Source organism: Anser anser (assembly GCF_964211835.1).
Source record: "Anser anser genome assembly, chromosome: 2".
NCBI lineage: Eukaryota > Metazoa > Chordata > Aves > Anseriformes > Anatidae > Anser > Anser anser.
In genome coordinates this window covers 15564888-15585427 of record NC_139721.1, presented here as the reverse complement: position 1 = coordinate 15585427, position 20540 = coordinate 15564888, and the positions used below count along the sequence as shown (strand labels likewise).

Sequence of the window (20540 nt, the reverse complement as noted above, 5' to 3'; positions counted from 1 at the left end):
TGACCAATTCTTTTAAAGAACAGTCCTGGAGGAGTATCCAGTACCCGCCAGGATGTCTTTTAACAAAGCAGTAGTGGTTGATGTCTGAAACGAGAGGCGGTTTTCTCAAAGATTACTCAGTACAGACGTTCTCCAAGGAAATCTTCCGTCCTCTCATGCACAGAGCCCAATTTAGTAAAACAAGGATGGAAAAACTACAGTAGAAAAATGGCATGTGGCAAAGAAACCTACCACACCCAAGGCCATGACATCACTAATTACAAAAAATAAAAAAAAAGGTAGGTCTACTTAACTGTTCTCATGATCTCTGAGCAAAATGGTCTGTCTGCAGGAAGGAAACACGGCTTCCAGAGCTTATGTTGCTAAACCATGTGTTCGCACAGCAGGCAGGCCTGCCCTTCCCAGGAGTGCACCACACCTGCCCCGTGACATCAGGGGGATTTGCTGCTCCTGTACAACTGGTTTGGAGGCCAAAAAAAGAATCTCCTGACAAAAGTGTCACCGCTGCTCTACTTCTTTTCCTGAATAGTAAACAATGTACAGCATCCAGAAAATAACTCCTCTTCACACCCAAAATCCACTGCCAGCTACTCCTTTGTCATCAGCCAGTCTACGCCACTCTATCAGGGACATGGGTGGAAGCTAACATGTGCCACAATCTCCTTTTTTCTGCCCAAGAGATGCCTTATAGGGAGTATAAAATTTCCACAAAGGGTTCGATTTTCACTCTCCCAACCAGTAAGTGTATTACTACATTTCTGCACGATTCAGTTGTGATGCATTAGGCAAATGGTGTAATTATTTTTTGTCTCCTCCTCAACAGCTGTGCCACAAAGAAAGTATGTGATCACTGCTCATTCAGTATCACACCATACGGAAAGACTCAGACATACAGACAGCATGAAATGTAAACATTTTAAATGCATATAATATAAATGCCTTTTAGCCATTTAGCTCAGAGAATGAGACGCTATCCTTTGTATCCCATCAGAATTGTACATCAGAATACTGAGTCAAAGAGTTGCTAAACCATGGTGTAATGAGCTGCTATTCAGCCTCTGATTCAAAAAGAAAAGAAAAAAAAAGCACAATTCCCACACGTTGGTTAAAACTTTTTCTTAAATAAACTGAAAATTGCTTTATGTTTGTTTAAGAAACATATCTCAATAGGCACTGGTGAGCAGGAGAGCCAAATAGCTAGGATTTAACTATAACAATATTTTCACTTAAACTGGGACTCCAAGTGCTGATACCAAGTCATGAATTTGATTTTGAAAAGGTTCGGGAGGGAAGTTTTAATAGACCTTCTGTACTGCTGAGGATATCTTGTTTTATTAATTTTATGCCTATAAAGAACTGGAGACAAAACCTTACTGAGCCTGATCCACTGACAGTGGGATTTGGGTGAGCTCCATAGTATCTGGCACTTGAGGCCCTCATCCACTGCACTATTTCAATGTTCAAAGTCTCAGTGGTGTTGAAAGACAACTTAAAGAAAGCATTGATGGAATTATGGCAAACAGAAAATAACAGCAGTTCACTGTGTGATTGCTTCAGATGCAAGGTGATCTGGTTTTGCTCATTTAATTAGTTACGTATGTTTGTTCGATGCGTGCACAGAAAACTGGCCAAAATGCTTTACCTTAAGTGGCGCTAATGAGTAAATACATCCATTACTCTTAGCTGTCCATTTACAGAGCCTACAGATAACAAACCTATTTTGCAGACACTCTGTAGAAATTAGTTAGAAATTGTGAATGACAATAATCCCTGCCGCTGCTCACTGCTAATTACTTTTATTTACGAATGCTGGAAAAAACATATTATTCGTACTAGCATTTTATACAATGGGCTGTAAATCACAACATTCTCGTAACTTCTGCTAATCCTGCTTAGTGGCCTACATAGCAAATTTGTGTCCCATGCTAACACATCTTTCTCTGCATCAGAAAAGGATGAAAATGAACTAAGTATTCATACACTATTTGTGTTTACCAGTTGCAATATAGGGAAGAAAAAAATTCTTCACAGCACTAGACTTTAATTGATTATCAATTATTGGGCTGGCATTTCTGTGACTACCCTGCCACAATTCAAATTAATGTATCCCATTAGAAGAGCGTGCACGTGAAAGGCAACACAGGGTCATCTTAATGTTATTACACTCAAAAAACATTTCTCATGCAGTAACAAAACCTACTTAAAGCCTCTTTGGGGGTCATCAGGTAAAAAGAAGTGAAGAAACTGGCTTCCACACACAGGCTGGGAGAAGCACTTGGAGGAAAAAAGTGCTGGTATAAACTGAGGCTGCCTCAGCTTTCAGCCAGCCAAATTTGGATGAAGCCTACACATTTGCAGAACTGTTTGCATTCATGCATTCTGCTCAAGACTTGGCTTGACTTTCAGATTTTTCAGTTACATATCATATCGCTATGTGCGGGCACCAAACTCCTTCACTGGGTATGTAACTGTCCTTAATCTCCTGCTCTCAGACCATCCCCAGGAACAGCAAAAATAAAGGACAGTGAAGTAGAAGGGTGAAAAGAGATCTATGTATGTTTACTTTAGAAATCAATATCCACATTTGTATATGATATTAAAAGTGATAACTTCTAGTATTTCCATATTTTATACAGTTTTCATCAAAACCGGTTCCCCTGCTTTGCCCTCACAGAGTTATATTTTCTTGAGTAGACACTCCTCCCCAGTATAAAGCAGAAGAACAAACAAAAGCAATGCTAAACTCTGCAATTCTACTAGAAGTAGAATTCAAAGTGCCAGATCATATAGCAGTATTCACAAAGTAGTGGCAGCAAAAGTACTTGTACAACTTGCACTGCAAATACAGCATCTCTAGATCCACAGCTCTTTCAGTGAGCACATAAAAAAATCACCTTTCCTTTTTTTGTAAAGGGAACCTAATGTACAAGGCATCTGTATGGGCTGGGGAGACACGATTTAGTTCTTTCCTTCACTGTCACTTTCTTGTGAGACCTTGCGATTATCACTTACTCCTGCAGCACCACTGTTATGGCAGTATTATTGTCATTGTGTCATATTATTGTGTTGCACAGAGGAAGAAGGCTATTTAGAATGGCTTCTCCATTACTATTGTGCTTGAGATGGTTGCACTGGTATTCTTCAAAAATTGCTCTTCAAGGCCAGGTCTCAGATGGGGATTAAACTGAAATACATTTCACAGCACGACTCCCTGAAACTCAGAACTCTTAACTGTTAAATTCATCTATTAATGCAGAAAAACATCAAAATCCAAAAGATCAGGACTAAATTTACCACAAGAATTGAAGTTCATGTGCTAATACAAATAAGCTATCTCCTCACATACCACGCACATTTCTAAAAATAGCAAGAAAGAGGAGAAAAGATAACACAATAATTGACAACGTTTCAAAACATACTTTCTACAGCATGTTGGCAAGTACTTCAACAAAGCAGTATAATTGCACTATATGTTTTCAATAGGTATGCCTATACTACCTTCATTATTCAGACTGAAAACAATGATTTCATGGAATAGATGGACTTAAGCAAGGGAAGGTATGTTTTGTCTTTTTTTTAAAGGTGTTTTACATTTAACCTGCCCTTGATCCAAATGGTACTCTATTCTCCTATCTCCTTTTTGAAGTTCAATCCTAAATCTTATTGTGTCAAGGGAGTTTAAAAATACCGTTTTGCTTACAAGAAAAAAAAAAAATATATATATGTATCAAGGAAGACAACATCAGCCAGCTCCTGCAATCGTGTTTCATGAAGAAAATTTCACCAGCAGAAACCAGTGGCTTGTATCCACGTAAGAGATTCAACCGTAAGACTTGCACAGATGTCTTTGACCCTGGCCTCTGCTGCAACTGCTGATTAGAAACTAGAGAAACCATCTGCATTAGAACATCAAATGTTAATATATCACCTTTTTTGATTAACTGGGTTACATCTTTGGTTAATCAGGAGGTGAAAGGCTCTAGATCCCCTACCAATCTCCTGAGCCATCCAGTCTGCCTTTGCCAATTACTCCTAATCTTCTAATCCTAAAGTATTTTCTAATGCTCTTGTTTATTCATTTGCTTTGTGCAATACAGCATCCAGAACATTTTAACCATCCCACATTTATGAAGTTCTTCATGTCATGCAGGCCAGAACAGATTCCTGGCTTTCATGCAACTTTGTGTAACACCACCCAGTTCTCTAACCTCCAATATGGAGAACTCACTTGCTCTCACACTCTCTGCATGTAAAACTAGGATAATCTTCAGAGCATATTCACTCTTAAAACTATTTACCATACTGTGATAATATATCTGTAGATAAAACTATGTTGCATAAGGCAAAGACTCAGGGCAAACTCCTGGCTTTCTGCGTTATTTCTATTTACCATAACAAGAAAACATAGCATTGGGTCACACTCATTCAAAACAAGTATATTCTTCTCAACATTTATTCTGTTGCCATTGAAGACAGAATGTTTTTTTGACTTTAGAACTTAAAAGGTAGCAGATCAGGGTATTTTTACAATAAGAAGTCTGACAGAACAATAACAGGACTTAAATTAAGGTCAGGAGACCAGATGTGTAAAAACAATGAAAGTAAGGAACACTGAATCAAAACTTTCATTTGCTAACCAACACTACCAGACTAACATCTAGCAACTGAAAGAAGCCACCATCCTTTCTATTCTCTCTCTGTATAGATAAAATTACCAGACAGTTCCTTGGCTACTGTAAACTCACACAGCCTCTCAGACTCAGAAGCAAACTTGCACTGATTTACACCAGAAGAAAACCTAGCCACTTTCCTTTTTTCTCAGCAACTTTATTTTTTAAGCTGCCGTCATTTCTGTGGGCTACCTTAGCAGTTTGTATCTTTAAATATATCTGTGACTATTACTAGTCTCACCAACTTTCTTCATTATATAGTCTTCAGATATCCAAGACATAGAGATGAGGAATATTAACACATAAACAAATTTGCTTTGAAAGCTGTGACTATACATCACATCACTTGTCCACAGTAACTGCCCATGTGAATGCTCTCATTTGAGGGTTGACTACTTCTCACTGAAGGAAGGCTAAAATAGCTCATCTTTGTCACAGCACAAGTGAATGTTCCCAGGCACTTACTATTTAGCAGCTGACATGCTGTAAATCACTGCATATCATTTTGAATAGTAAACTTACTCATGCATCTACAGAAATGATGAAAAGAACTTCTACTACATACAATAATAAAAATCGTTACTTACGAGCTATGTTCAATATAGAATTTAGATGCCTACAAGACCACCGGTACTTTTTCACATATTTATACACATGTATATAGTATGAGAAAAAGAAGCACATATATGTATACACACAAGCACATGCATATGAATGTAAATGTATGTGTGTTTTACCAACATCCGCTTCTCCAGCTGCCACCATTTCTTCTCCATGCCTGTGGTTTAAGAGAGACCACTGACTCCTGTGTTTAGGAGGCGTGACTCGGTACACAGCAGTCTCCAAGCCTGATCATGACCCAGAAATAAGACTCAAAAGAAACAGGTATGCACATATGCAGGTGCAACACCCAAGAGAGTTTGACTGCCTTCTCCGGGGAGAGTCCTCAACACAGCCAACAGATGAAATAAGCCTCGCTGGAAAATCACACTTTCATTCAAGTTCTGTTCTAGTGCTTCCTTCAAGACCTAGCATAACATGACCTAGTCCAAGAAACCAGGATACATCATGTACAGTAGCCGTTGGTCAGTTTTTTTTAAAGCTAATTCCTACCTCATGGACAATTCAGCTAAAGTCAGTAAGACCAACAACAAAGAATTTGGATCCATTTGTCTAAGCATGTGAGGAAAATGGAATTCATTCACATAAATGTCTTCATTTTTTCACGTCAAATAGTTATGTACTCATGTACTTATAGGAAGCCCACTTGAAGACAAAGTTGAACTTTAACAAGGTTTGATTTGTACTAATAAACAAGTAAATGCTGTACTTGTTTATGCCTCCAGTTTGAATTCTCACCGTATCTGTGAGTCCCTTTGCCAAAACCACCAAAATGTAGAGAAAGCCCTAAACACAACAAGGGATATTGATTACATCTGTACCTCTACAGATCCCCCTTCAGCTTTTTTAGTCTTACCTTCACAGCTTTGTATTCGATTGAACTGCTAATATAAGAGCAGAGGATAAAAAACAAAAAGGTATTAAAATCAAGCCACTGGTTCTCATTCACCCGGATCCTAGTTAGACCAGACTTCAATTGTCAGTTATATTACTAGAATTATAGAATTATTTAGGTTGGAAAAGACCTCTAAGATCATCTGGTCCTTCCTTTAACTTAGAACTGCCAAGTCCACCATTAAACCATGTCACTGAGCTCTAGTCACACACTTACGTTAAAATATGTTAAAATCCAGAACACGTGCATAACTGTGCATGCACATGGAGCTCACAACTGATTTATAAAGGAGACAATATAAAGAGCTTTATATCGTGTGCATTGGCACTTCTGCTGCTTTCCAGGATGCTGAGCAGCCTGTTAGATGGATATCCAGATGGGTGCTCAGTTGCTAGGAAAATCCTGGAAAAGTTGTTACCAATATAGGACACACAATTAGCCCGAGTATTATAGAACAACTCTTACAATATTGGATATCTAGAATTTTAAAAGAAAAAATCTGCTGCCAATCTCTCATTAGTTTGTGGGGTTGTTAGATAACGCAAAACTCTTTTTTTTTTTCACAGCTTACTGGAATATAATCAAGAAATTTTTGGATAGCTTTTATTAATCCATAGCTTTTCTGAAATTTCTCTCCTTGTCTCACAAGGCACAATTGTGCCAGTATCTAAAACAATAAAACAATCAAAATGAGAGGGCTGGATTAAAAAGTAAAATAAAATAGTAGTAACTATCACGTTTTAGTATTTTCAGAAAGGAGTCTGAATCTCTTTAAAGGCTGAACATCAGAGGAGACAGATATGTGACGACAAGCTCCAGAACCAGAGCCACGCTGAGCAGGAAGCTCCTCAGAGGTAGCACACACAATGTGAAGCTGCCCGGAGTCGACCGTAAGAAATGCTGAGCACTGCAGTATGTCTTCATTCACGGCTGCATGAATACTCTTCCCCCTTGGGACATGCCATCTGAAACCCTCACCTGAATGCAGACATGTCTGTCCCTTTCTTTGAGGGACACTGTTTTCTTTTAAAACATATCAGGAAATGGGGTCATGCTCCCTTTTATACAATAGCCTAATGGCTTGAACACTTGTTCAGGAAACAGGAAAAGAAGGTTCCTTTCCTCGCTCTGTCTGAGGGGATTCAAGCCCACTTCTTCGCCCTCACTGGACAACTGGCACCAACTGTCCTACCCCTTTGCTAGGGGCTGTGTGGAAGACAGCACTCTCCAGCCCTTCTGTTGAAGCCATCCCACTCACTCATTAAAAATCTGGGGATGGAAAAAAGACTCCTGCCTACTGGCTACCCACTTGTCTGTCTCCAGACCTTTCCATATTTTACATTAAAGAGCCGTTAGATCAAGCCCAGGACACTTAATCATACATCAGCAAAGAAATGGTTTTCAGCATCGTAGCTGTTATCATTTGTCAGCTGAATTTTGCTTTAAGTCTTTGGATCTGGCCTGAAGTCTACTGCCTTAGGCACACCCACATTTTAGCCAACCGTAGGCTAAAATATCCAGCAAGACGAAGCTGCCTATAGAGACTGATCAATTAACTAAATGTGAAGAAAAGGCAATGAGTGGCATCAGCAAAAGCTGATCCATTGAACTCACTACAAATATTATTCTGATAACAGCAATAAAGCTGAGGAGACATTCTCTGGGAATTCAGAGATGTGCTAGCGAATGTTTTCTAAAATCCATACCGGAAAGAAAGTCAATCTCCCAGAAACAGCTCAGTGAATTTACCCGACCCTATTGAATTTATCGTAACTCAATGAAATAAAAACCTCTGAGGAAGAAAATGGAAACAACAAATAAAAGAGAATTTCAAAACTAAATCACATCTTCAGAGAAGACAAAGAAATTTTGCTTGATTAAATATTCCAGCCAAATAAAATCTTCCCATTAAGGCCAGAAATCTTGGATTATTTACATGGTTCCCAACCAAATCCTGTTTATGTACTGCAAAACACAGTCCCAATATTTTTGTAGCTGGATGTAAAGCCAAATGTGCATCCCTACGGTTTTGCTGACTTTGGTACAAAAAAAAAAAAAAAAAAAAAGAAAAAGAAAACCTGGGTTTAGGGGCTTAAGCATTTAAAAAAAAAAAAAAAGGTTTTCTAGGACACTTTACTTCTGTGGTGTAAACCTAAAAATGCACTTAGTAAAGGGGCCACATCCCCATGTATCTGCAGATAGGATATTTTCTGCATTCAGACATTTTTCCATTGTTTTTGTTGTTGTTACAAATGCAAACTACAGGGCTCAAGAGGATGCCTCACTAGTGCAAATCTTCATATACAGTGGTCTCCAGCTGACCGCTGTGAGGCAGATCAAAGTCACTCATCTTCATCCTCCAGCTTCTTCTGCGCCCAGCACCCTGGCCTGAGACCATAAATCTATCAATACCTTCCACCCCAGCTACAACAGAATGGTTTGTTAAGTGCAAAGGGATCAATAAATCAGATCTTAAGCTCAGTCCACTACTATTTCAAGTTAATTACAAAGGGATAATTTTCCTTTAGCCTGGTACCTATACCAAATAATACTGTTTAGATGAAACAATTATTTGGGTTCAGTTCCCTCTCCTTGTACCACAGGAGTTTCAACCAATTTTAACTGCAGCTCCGGTCAGTGCGATCCCTCGTTGCTGCAGGAGATGCCAGACGTTCGGATGCCTGAGAAAAATCCCCTCCAAAATGGACATAGTAACAATATAAACATGTGTGGGTGCAGAGGGGATTTTCAAATGTTCTTTTAACTGTGTTTATGAATCTCACAAAGCTGCTCTGTATCGAGAATGGGGGAGGAGAAAGCATAAAAATATTAATCAGTTACTTATCTTCTGACATGTTCTGGATCAACATCTGGTGCATGTGCAAGTGATGAAGTATGGCATTTGGCACAAAAGCTTATTTAATCTTCTCTTCCCAAATTGGGCAGGGAAAATTAGCACTCTTAAAAATTAAGTTTCCAGATCCAATTTTTTTCTTTAAAATAAATTGCCAACATTGTATAGGCTGTCTGTTCTATTTTGGAAAATGTTTTTCGTCTGAGAAAAGACTGATCTTAAGTAGATTATCTATGGGCTGTTTCCTACCGCTTTTTGTCTTCCCTGCAGTATCTTACTGCCAGGGTTTAGTAGACAAGTATAGTCTAGGTTCAGCTGTTTTATTTCTACTTCTATCAGCTCAAACTGAGATAGCTCTCACATCTGTTTTATTTCTGAAAGCACTGCATAGGAAAAGTGTCCAGCTCATTCTAATCAAGCATAAACTTTCCTATAAATAACTAAGGACCTAACGAAACAATTGTTTGGAGGAAATGAAAGTGTGTTTAGAAACTCGAATTCCTCTATACTGTATGCCTGAGCTGTTCCAGTTTGAATGTCTTCCTGACAGCATGGATCAGTTGCTCTAAGATGCTGTCCCCGGAGTCAGCAAACTGAAACTATAGCAGGAAATCCAGGTATTAACATCATACTACGTGCTAATTATAAACCATCATTTCCAATTCTGACATTATTCACTTCTAACCTCTTTTAACTAAATCACGTATTTGCTTTCTAATCACAGTTTGACAGGAGTGTCTGACACGAGACAGTGAAGTGATCTTTTTAATAAGGCAGCAGTTCAAAGATTGCAGCTTTTACGCATAATAATAACCTTAGTTTGATTTGCTGCTCCACAAAGAAGTTGTAGAGTTTCTGAAAAAAGAGGAAAAGTTTAAATCATTTTAAAAGCCTCAAGTTCCTGACTTGTGTTCCTGTTTCAGCTTCTTACTTGAAGTTAGGTATTAACCATCTTAACCGGGTTTGCAAAATTTCTTTCTTATAGCTACAACTTCTTCAAGCATTGTTAAATATTTTCCACCTGCTACATTTTCTTTTAAAAGAAGAAATATAAAAATAATCTCATTAAATATATCCTAGCACTTCGTCTGCTCATTGCTACCAGGTCAGGTGTCATGTCCTGTGCAAACATGCTCGTGAAATTGGATGGAAATTTGAACTTATTTTGTATGCAAATTTTGTTCCTGATTGTTTTTTCTTAAAATCTGAATTTTTCTACCACAGAATATTGAGGTATTCTTCAACATCTCTCATGTCATGAGAGGATCTTAAAGAAAAAAAAAAGCAAAGATTTTGTTCCACTAACTGAACATTAACTGATAAGAAACTAACAGAGACTCCAAGAAAAAAAACTTCTTAGTCCACTTCTTCGTGGTAAACATAAGATTTCTTTTTTACAGCAGTATCTAAAATGTATTTTTTTCACTGCTCCAACTAGATGAGAAAATGACTGAGGCAATACTCCTTTCCTTGCAGGCTTACTGATGTGAAGGACGTTGTTACTCTTAAAAACAGTTTAAATACCCATTGTGTATCCTGTTTATCTGGCACTAGATGACTGTAGAGCTGCCAAGACTTGTCATTTATTTTATCTTAATAAAGAATCAATAAGCCAAATCTTGACTCCCAGCAGCGGATAATTTAGGACTACATTTTTAATTTCCAGCTGCTGTCTTTTGTCTCTCTGGTTGTTATTTTTCAGTATTATTTGCTATTTTCTTTCCAGGACAGCAAATCCTTCAGATATGATTACCAATGCAGCAATTTGCCTGTTTGCTGAATAAGATCTTTTACTATTGATTACCACAATGACTAAATCACACACAGAAATATCACTGGTCAAAAAGCCAAGTATTTCTCTAGTGTACAAGATGCTAAGCAGACCTGCAGCAATCCTGGCTAAAACAGCCCCAAATGGTTCGTAAGGCTTAAGCAGGTTACGTGAAATACTGTAACTGCAGGTAGGAGAGGCTCAGCTTCGCAGCTGAGAAGGCAGTTAGCAGAAGCAGGGGGACTGGGGAAATACAAACCTGCACATCATAAGTCCCATTTAATAAGACAGGCCTCTGGGAATTGATGTCCTGCAGCACCCCCGAAAGCACAGTGCGGTTGACTTTCTGGAAGTCTTTGGAGTGGCTGAATTGCACCATGTTGTGGAGAGCCAAAATTTTAGTGTCGAGCTCAGCATCCTGCCTGGTGCGGTTGTGCAGGCCTAGGTGGTACTTGCGGAAGTGTTTGATGAGATCTGTGGGGTCGTTCCCATAGTAACCATATCCACAGATGTTGCATTTGAAGTCCTGAAGCTCTGGAGACAGAGGCGCCGTATCTGGGTTATCGTTTACCAACAAATCTGCTTTAGATTTGTTCAGCCTTAAACCCCCATCTGAAGGCACTTGTGGGTTTTTTGAGGCCATGGGGACCGGGCTTGAGCCTTGGCCATCGGTTTGACCACTTTGCACTTGCACTGTTTCATCTGAAGCTTTTGGCGACATCTGATGCTCCTCATTTGTCTCCGCTGCATCTCCTGACGGGGTACGGGCCACATCTTGGGTGTCATCTGCATCTGATTTCTGAGGAGACTTCAAGGGCTCACAGATTCCCCCAACAGCTGGAGATGAGAAAGCCAGCATATTTCTGTCTGTCACCTCATCATGAGGGAAGGATGGAACATTTCCTCCCTTATTGTGGCTTTCATAATTGAAGCCAGCCTTTTCACTCAGCACTGAGCTTTTCAAGTCCTTTTTAATGCTGGAAGATGGCTCTTGGACATGCGTGCAAAGTTCCTCCTTGTTATTTAACTCTGCCGCATCACCCTGGTCAGTGTTTTCTTGCATCTGCTCTGCGGAAAATTCTTTTTTCCTTCCAGACTCTTCGCTTTCAGTACCTGTAGACTCAAGGGTCTGTACCTCACCTTCACTAGCAACGTTTCTTAGAGGGGGGTTCTTTTTCCGGACCATATCTACCACAGAGAAAAAAAAAAAAAAAAGAAAAAAAAAGAAAGAAGCAAAAAAAAACCCTATAGAATTATTCACGATACAAAACAGATTACAAGCCTGGCACTTCTTAAAGCATTCTGAGCTATACAAAATACATGAAATTTTCAGCAAACGTTTGTCAAGCAGCTTTTTAGTCTATGCAGAAAATTGAAACTTTGTATTAAAAAAAGTGGTCATACTGAGACAGAACTCAACTAAAAGAGAACTTTAGAGCCTACAGAAACTGCCATTGCAGCGAGTAAATTACAGGTTTTGTTATCTTTTCTGAAGATAACAGTCTGGCAGAATTAATGTTGAATAACTGTTTCCTTTAAAATAATTTTAAAAATCAAAGAAGAAGAATAAACCCTTGTAGTCTAATGTCCGTACACTACAAGTACATATAATGTAGTTTAGCAAAAATAAATGTAAAAGACATAGTCAGGAGCACTTCAACATGTTATTAGGAAAGAAACAGATTTAGGAGAGTAAGCAACTGAGAGGTTTCAGAGAGAGATCCTTCCTAAGCAGGTATCAGCTTCTCTGCAGCAAAAGCTCCCCCTCGTACTGCCTATAAACTTCAAATGGGATTATATGGATATTCTAGAGTCTGGCCCCACAGTCCATTATTCATGTAATTAGTTCTATTTGCCAAACAAAGAGAAACTAACTTTATTAGGAAACCCGTTGTCAATAAAATTTTACAGGCCTGGATCCAGACATTTGACGTTGCTGTGCTGGTGAGTAGGGATCTAGCCAGAGAACACCTGGAACCCACATGGATCCAGCCAGCCAAGGCTCCTCTGCTCAGCCCTCCTCTCGGCACAGCCACTGCTGCTAAATCTGCAGGCACACTTGCCGCATGCATTGAAGAAAGCTCAGAGAGGACAGCGATAAGGATCAGAGAGAAAGAAGCAGTCTGCCACCAGTGAGCTAGCTGCTAGCTGAACAGGGGATATTGTGGAAGAACAAATAATCAGAATGTGCAGTTAGGAAGCCAAATTCCTGATGCACTACAAATCTTCACCTTCCCCAGCCTACTTAGGAAAATACATACATGAAACTTCCCTGCACTCTCCACTGCTTGGTTCTGGATTTGATATTCACCACCAGCTGCTTTGATCCATTTGTGTTCACATGCTAGCTATGGGCAGAAGACAGATGTGCTACAACTTTTTCTATGCTCTTATCTTTGCCAATGCTGTATACAATGATGGATGCTTCTCTTTGCCAGATTGCGTGTGGTCCGGTGGCAGCAGCCTGCAGCACCACACACGAGATGCAAGTTGCAGGCTTGAGCCCGAGCGCCCATTCCCAGGCCAGCCATGGCCAGGCACGTGCGGAGGCACTGTGTATATAAATATATGTATGCGTGTATATATAGATATATATTGCTCTGCAAAGGGAAGACCACCTGGTGATTCTGGGAGCAGTGCTGATGCACTCCAAATGGTGCTAAATCCAGACCTTTGAAAGCTGTGGATGACCTTCTCAAAACAGTACTTTGAGAAGTACGGCTGGGGATGAAGGTTAAAAATAAAAGAGCAGGCGTCTGTACATCCTCTTATTTACATCTGCTCCACATGAAAGGGCACTGTATGCTATGTTGATAAAAACAGACAACTTCTTAGGGGAAGTGTTCAACTTGTGTCTTGGGCTGGCTCTGTTGTCTTTGTGGTTGAGCTGATCCACAGGCAGCATCGGCTGCAGTGAGACGGTTTTCACGCCGAGTGCCAGCTCCTATTACAGAAATTTTGACACTCCGTGTGGTCTTAATAGGTTTCTTAAATGCCTACTGTGATTCCTCATTGTGGAAGGCACACATGCTTGGGAACCAAGTGCCTCCTCTTTCATGTCAACCACACCTACCAGAGTATGTATGCTCTGAATTTTGCTATTTTTTTCCCAGTAACTTCTGCACCATGAAGTCGCTCAGAACTAAGAGAAAAGAAAGATTTCCTGCTGTGGTAAGAGAGCTATGATACAGACTCAGCCTACTAAAAAAACATACACACATATATAATTCAAGGTATAAAGATATTTTAGCGTTACTGCCGCTCTGTGGGACTTCATGAATGCTCTTGGTTAACATGCACTAAAAATATTGGTGGGCATCTCTGGTAGGTGTTCACCTAAGTCTGTATTTTTCTTCTTGGAGCCTGGTGCATAGCCCAAACCATTTTTTAAAATAACTGCTGTTTAAATGTATTTCGTGGCAGTTAGAGGACAGAGAGAGGAGTCTTGACTGTGCATAGTGAAGAAAAAAAATCAGAAATCAAGAAAGTAAACATCATGGCTGTTACCTCAGTCAAAATTAAACAAGACTGAATGCAATGTTTTAAAATGTTTTTGTTACAGATATTTTTGGCAGATAAGGAAAGTTTAGAGATTTTGCTATCTTCATGGCAACTGACAGAAGAGAGTCAAAGAGAAGGACAGAAAAAAAAAATCCCTAAAAAGCAAAGAAAAGAAAAACCTGGACTGTATACAGTCTAACTAGACAGTACTCCAGATTTAGATACTTTAGCTCAAATTTTCCTGACCTATCTGGAGGTCTGTGTGTTAATGGGGAGGGGGTGGAATCTGCCTAATGGAGCTCTTTCATGCAGTATTCTACACTTGGGGAAGGAAAGGAAGAAGATAACACTGATTTAAACACAAAAAACTTTCCTAAGTTGAATTTAAAAGTATTTTCTCCCCTTTTCTCTTTTAGTTTTTGAAAAATCATCTGTAATTTATTTGTTTGATATCCACTCAAGGGGACAGTAAAAAAAGACAGTATTTTTTTTGTCGCTGAAATTCCACCGCTATCGGTTTTCAGAGACATATTATGTAAATAAAACTACATTTGCAATACTCCTAAATTGAAGAAACCATCCCCTAGCAAGTCATAAGTTAGATACAGAAAGAATATAGCCACTCTGAAATTATTATCTCTAAGACAAATAACAGATTGCACAATGTTTTATTGTGTGCCAAGAACGTTTTCAGTTAACAATTTCACTTGAAAAAATGGATCACATACTTGTAAAATCATACCCAGCATTGACTTCATAAGGCATGTGGCTTTAGAGTGCTTTTTACAATTATTAATTCTATTAGTCAACTAGCAGGCGGGCTAATGCAATTGTCTTAGAAGATGCACGGAAGACACAGAAGACATTTTGAGAGCTGATCTGTATATCTGCAAAACAAAACAAAAAAAAAAGGTTTTCCTTCCTAAATTATGTATTCAAAATATGCTTTTTACTTAAAAACATTGTTATGCCTATTGTACATTCACATGCAGCTATTAGTGGGCACTATACAAATAGTGGCTGCTGTTCTCTACTTCTGCTAAGCATGAAATACCACGTCTGCCTTCTCCTTAGGCAGACACGCACACACTTGTACATACGTACACACAGACACACACACACACAGAAAGCAAGGCAAAAATTACCTCAGCTATGAAGTTCACCAAAAAGTAAGTTTAAAATAAGTTTCACATATGTGTTGAAAACAAGCTGGATAAGCGCCGTAGAAAATAAAAGTGCTTTAAAAATTCACATATATTAACAGGTATTGTGTACTGTAATGGGACTGGGCTAAAAGCTGTGATAACGGAATCCAAATAACTGGTTCAAATCCAGGCTCTGCTGTCAGCAATTTAAAGTTATCATCTGCTGGCTGCCTAGTGTCCCACTTGCAATGAATTTAGTGGTATTAGTTTAGTTGCTAGTGGGCAACCATCCACATCTCAAAAATGCCATCACAATAACAAGCAAGATTCTTGGCTGTTTAGCAAAGAGGTCAACTGCTCAACAGACACTGGGACTGAACTACCTTTTCATCACTGGAAATGGCGATGTTTCCAAAATGAAAGAAAAAAAAATTACTAAGCCTGATGTAAATGAAAAGACGCCTTGAGCTGTGGGAACTCTGGCCATGTCCCAGGCTGCAGAACTCATCTTTGGGCACCATAATCCAGGGTTTAGTATCTTATTTTCTTTACGGTGAAATTACCTTTAAACCACGTGCATTTGGTTTACTTGATATGATCACCCTCAACTATTTTAAAGCAGAACTAATAATACTAACAGCTATATATAGTTTCACCCCAAACCAGCCAAGGCGACTCTATTGATTCCTGCATCTGACAGATAGATTTTTCTGTTAAACAGTCACCCATAGTTTATACCTGGAAGCAGAAGGTGGAATCTTCTACTAAAATCAGCTTGTAATTCAGAACAATGAATTACCATAGCGACTACTGCACTTTATGTGAAAAAGAAAGCAAATTCTGATAAGCAATAGTTTCTTATTCGTGGTGAAGACAATAGCTAATTATCTGCTGATCATCAGCTCTCACACTGGGTCACTGTTGCTACTCATTACTTTTACTGAACGTGATGACTTGTCATCAAAGCCTACTGCAATAGTATGGTTGTTGTCTTGTGCTTGCTCTGCAGGTTTAGGTCAGGTCTTAGTCACGTTCTCTTTTTAACAGAATTTAGAAACAGGTCTGAGTTTTGTGATGCGTCTCTGACTAATACTTGTACACATAGATGCACAAGCAGACAAATAGCGAACTGAGTCAAGGGTCTATGAAGACCGTGATGTTATCAATCAATATGCTGCAGCACCAAGAAGTTAAATGAAAATACACATTTATATTCAACAGGCTCAAGTAGGACCTCTTTGTTAAAGGATAGTAAAATTAATACTTTTACACTCATATATATTACACACCCACACACACATATATAATGCACATACGGCATTTAAACATCAATCATTTTGCCAGAATAATGCAGCAAAAAATCATTAACTCTCAGTGTCTCAGCTTAATATATGTCTAATACTTACCTATCTCACAGGAGTGTTGTGAGGCTTAATTAATTAGTGACTGTAAAGCACTTTGTGATCCTCTAATGAAAGGTGCTACATAGCACAAAGTATTATTAAAATCATTAGTACCACAAAAAAGCCCTGTGGAATTCCAGCCTACACTGTCTGTTGGGGTTGGGAGTGATCTTATTATTAAAAGGAGACCGTCAGGCTAATTTTCATAATTTTTTCAAGATTTTTTTCCCCCTTTGCTGTTGTGATAGCATGTTAGTAGCTAGAAATTTAATCTTATCATCTTAATAACATACACTCATGTAGTTTGTTACTGCAGGGCTAGAGAAGAGAACAGGGCTTTTGGCACTCATCTGGCTTTCCCTTTTAAGAAAAAAAAAAAATTGAGAGACATATTTTGACACCTTCCCACACTCCACCCCACCAGGACAGCTGATCATGTGAGATCGCAGGATGCTCACCGTAGCCGCATGGGAAAATACTGCTGTGGTTTTAATTTCTCTCTCCTTTTCCACAGAAAAAAAAAAAAGCAAGACACAAACAAAACCCAGCTTATTACACATAAATGTGCTACAAAGACTGTCTGCTGTGCTTTATATAAAAAACCCTTCTGTGTTCAAAGTGTCTGCTTCTATCCCGCACATAAAGCCCTAAACGATCTGGAGCCCCTACCTTACCATTTTCCCCGCTCTCTCTACAACAACAGAGCAGTTGTAAGAAGACGAGCTCTAGACAGAAATCTCTTGTCTTGAGAGCAAATTTCTGGCGCTCTCCCTGCGCTCAGCAATACCAGAAAGATCATCAGGATGGCCCCAGGTTCAAAGGCTTGTACCTTTTCTAATTTCATCGTTTTCAAAATTAATAATATTCTGTAAATACACTGGTCAGTCTGGGTGAAATTGTCCTATGCTGCCTTTGCTTAAAATTATTGAATGTGCTACATGAGATGCAAACTAACCCCAGCCTACAGCGGCACAGGACTGGGCAAAGCTCCCGTCTAAACCTCTGTCTGCTGAGAAGGGAGGGGAAGAAAAAAGACTTTTTGTGTGAGGAACTCAAGAATCAGGCCCTAAACCATGGGAGGGCAGAATAAGCTTAATTACAAGCAACTCCTTCTTCAACAAGACCTCTTCCTCCGCCTTTGCAACAGCTTCTTCAACCACGCTGGGCTCTAAGACAGGGGCTACCATGGTGTGAAGCAAGAGAAACTCACTGCCAAGTGCTTGTTAAGCTACATGCATTTTTCTACAAGCTCTAGAACTGCATGGCGAGTCTTTCCTGCCTGTCATTGTTTGGAGCAGAACACACCTCCTCTTATCAGTTAACATTTGGCAGGATCAGGCATTCAGTCAAAACGTACCTACTTGATATTCTATACCCTGCATGCTCCACTGAAATTATGATAGCTTCATCGGTCTAGAAAACGCAAGGACAAAATCATGCCTTATAGGTCCTTAGGACCTTATAGGTCTTCTAGTCCTGTATCAAAAAGCTGTTGTGCTCACCACCTTTCTTCTTCTGCTGGACTTTCAGGCCCTTCTCTGTGGTCCCTGATCACCAGCTCACCAAGAGCTTTTGGCAATTTTTTCAAAAACGTTTACAACAAGAAGTGGAGGGGAATGAAAGAAAGGAGAAAAAAAAATAATTTGTTGAAGCTTGCTTCAACATATTTAAATTCACTTTCCCAACACTGATCGTCCTCAAATCTCTAAAGGTGCATTTCTGGACATCTTAAATCCTGTTCAGCTACAAAGTGTCATCACCTTCAAACAACTCTCATCAAATAAATCTCTTTATTAATTCACAGCAAATTAATTCAAAACAATCTTTTCTATTACCATATGCTTCAGAGCACAGTACATTATTAGTAGTCATCTAGCCACTGGAATAAATCTAACCTTTCTATGGGTATAAAACAGACACTTGCTCATTTCAGAGAGTTTAGGAGTGGCATTTCAAAACAGATCGTTTGAACTTACTTCCAGGCACTTAGTTCATTTTAAGCTCACCACCGGGGGGGTTATGATGCAGACACTTTCAGGAGAAAGTGAAGGCAAAAGGTGATCGGTCTAAAGAGGCAACGCAGGGCAGAATATTACAGTATCAGGCACCCAAAGTCTAGAATTGCAAAACCACTTATTTTTTGGAGGGTGCCCGGGCACGGCAGTTTGCTGCTCTACGTTTAACCAGCCTGATGCAAAGCGCTTGCTCCTGCCGGACCTCCACTGCGATTTATTTATCCATCCCCAATGGGGAGCCCGAGACGGCAAAGATTTGCTTTGCCCTGGCTTTCAGTACAGCATCTAAAAATACTCGATGCATTTGGCAACCTGCTAAACCTTGAAGAACCTTGTGAAACTGGAAAAATTAATACCAGTGCCGTTTTATGGGTAAATAAAAGGATCTACAGAGATGCAAAAATCAAGGTGTTCACGGTGACTTGCAGGCAGGGATCTCGGCTAGGGGCTGCACCTGATTTCTCCTGACTTCCAGACCCGTATCCCTCGCTGTCTTTCAGCAGGAAGCCCCAAGCTGGCACTTGGCAAAAGGCCAAGATCCTGTAATTTAATAAGGTACAGAAAGAGCACCTTGCACAAAAATCTAAATGCTCCAATTTATCATGACAGTTATGGGATAAGCTGACATTTTATTTGTACGTAAATTAGTCTCCAAAACAGCATAAAAAGGCCACACTTTCAAAGAATATTGTGCCTTTGCTTCTCCGCTCTGCATTTATCTAAGCTCAGCTTTGTGTATTAAAAGTAGTTTAATTTTTATGTATTGACGCTGCTTTGCATGCTCCCCAATCTGTTGTTATTGCACTGCAGAGAGAACCCAGCCTGATTTGCTTACTGCAACGAAATAACTGACTTCTGCCAGGACTGACACCTCCTCCGAGAGCCTCGCCATCCTCGCTGAGTCTTCTGGTTATTCTATTAATTTGCAGTCGTTACACTTTATAGGATTGCACAGCACTCCCTATTAGATCAGGCCAGAGGTCCATTTAGTCTGGTGTTCTGCCTTGGAGAGCGGCCAATACCAGAGCCTTCAAAGAAGGTTCAACTGCCTTTGGACAGACACAGAATCGCCTACCTCTGTGAAAAATAAATCGCTGCTAATCCTCAGCACTTAGACAGTGGCTTACTTTCTGAACAGTAAGAAGGTTTATATCCCTTAATTATCTCTCATGTATGTTCTACAATTTGTTGTTAAATAAGTCTGTACATCCTCACTTCCAGTGAAAGTGTCCAGTATCTGTGTGAACATTACGATGATCCTGGTATCGGTTTTATCTTGTAGCTCTCCATTTATCATCTAAATATAAACTAGTAAGAGCAAATTTTTTCAGCATTTTGAATTTGATTCTTTTCAGTGGAGCTTCCCTTCAGCCTTGCACTAGCAATTATGATGGACAAAGATCCTCTAGGCTGTTGGTACAGCTATCACAGCCCCCCTGTTCATCCTTGGCCTTATGGTAAAAACAACAAAACTGTCTCTCCAAACTCTTCGAGTAGGTGTGGCGATCTCCTATGTTTCAATTTCTTTTCAGCCTGAGTAAACATTATGTTCTTTTTAATCCAAATGTCCTTTGAAGACAATGGGAGCTTAGGGTTTGCAAATGACTCAGAACTGAATCCGAGTTGAGTGTGTTGGCTGAGGCAAACACACTGCTACGCTGAGAT

The 20540-nt window shown here is 39.5% G+C and overlaps 1 protein-coding gene across 6 annotated transcripts in view; it reads right to left on the bottom strand.

Moving 5' to 3' along the window:
• The window catches only part of TRPS1 (transcriptional repressor GATA binding 1), a 214470-nt gene that overhangs the window by 160819 nt on the left and 33111 nt on the right, over positions 1-20540 (bottom strand). For 3 of the 6 annotated variants that reach the window (XM_083823833.1, XM_083823828.1, XM_083823829.1), the window contains exons 2-3: positions 15041-15199; positions 11071-11999 (exon numbers count right to left, since the gene is read on the bottom strand). In XM_083823833.1, coding sequence (XP_083679959.1) covers positions 11071-11999; positions 15041-15077 — 966 coding nt within the window. In that variant the 5' untranslated portion in view covers positions 15078-15199. Of the gene's footprint in view, positions 1-11070; positions 12000-15040; positions 15200-20540 lie in introns of those variants that run through there. The other 3 variants (XM_083823832.1, XM_083823831.1, XM_083823830.1) reach the window with 2 other exon arrangements.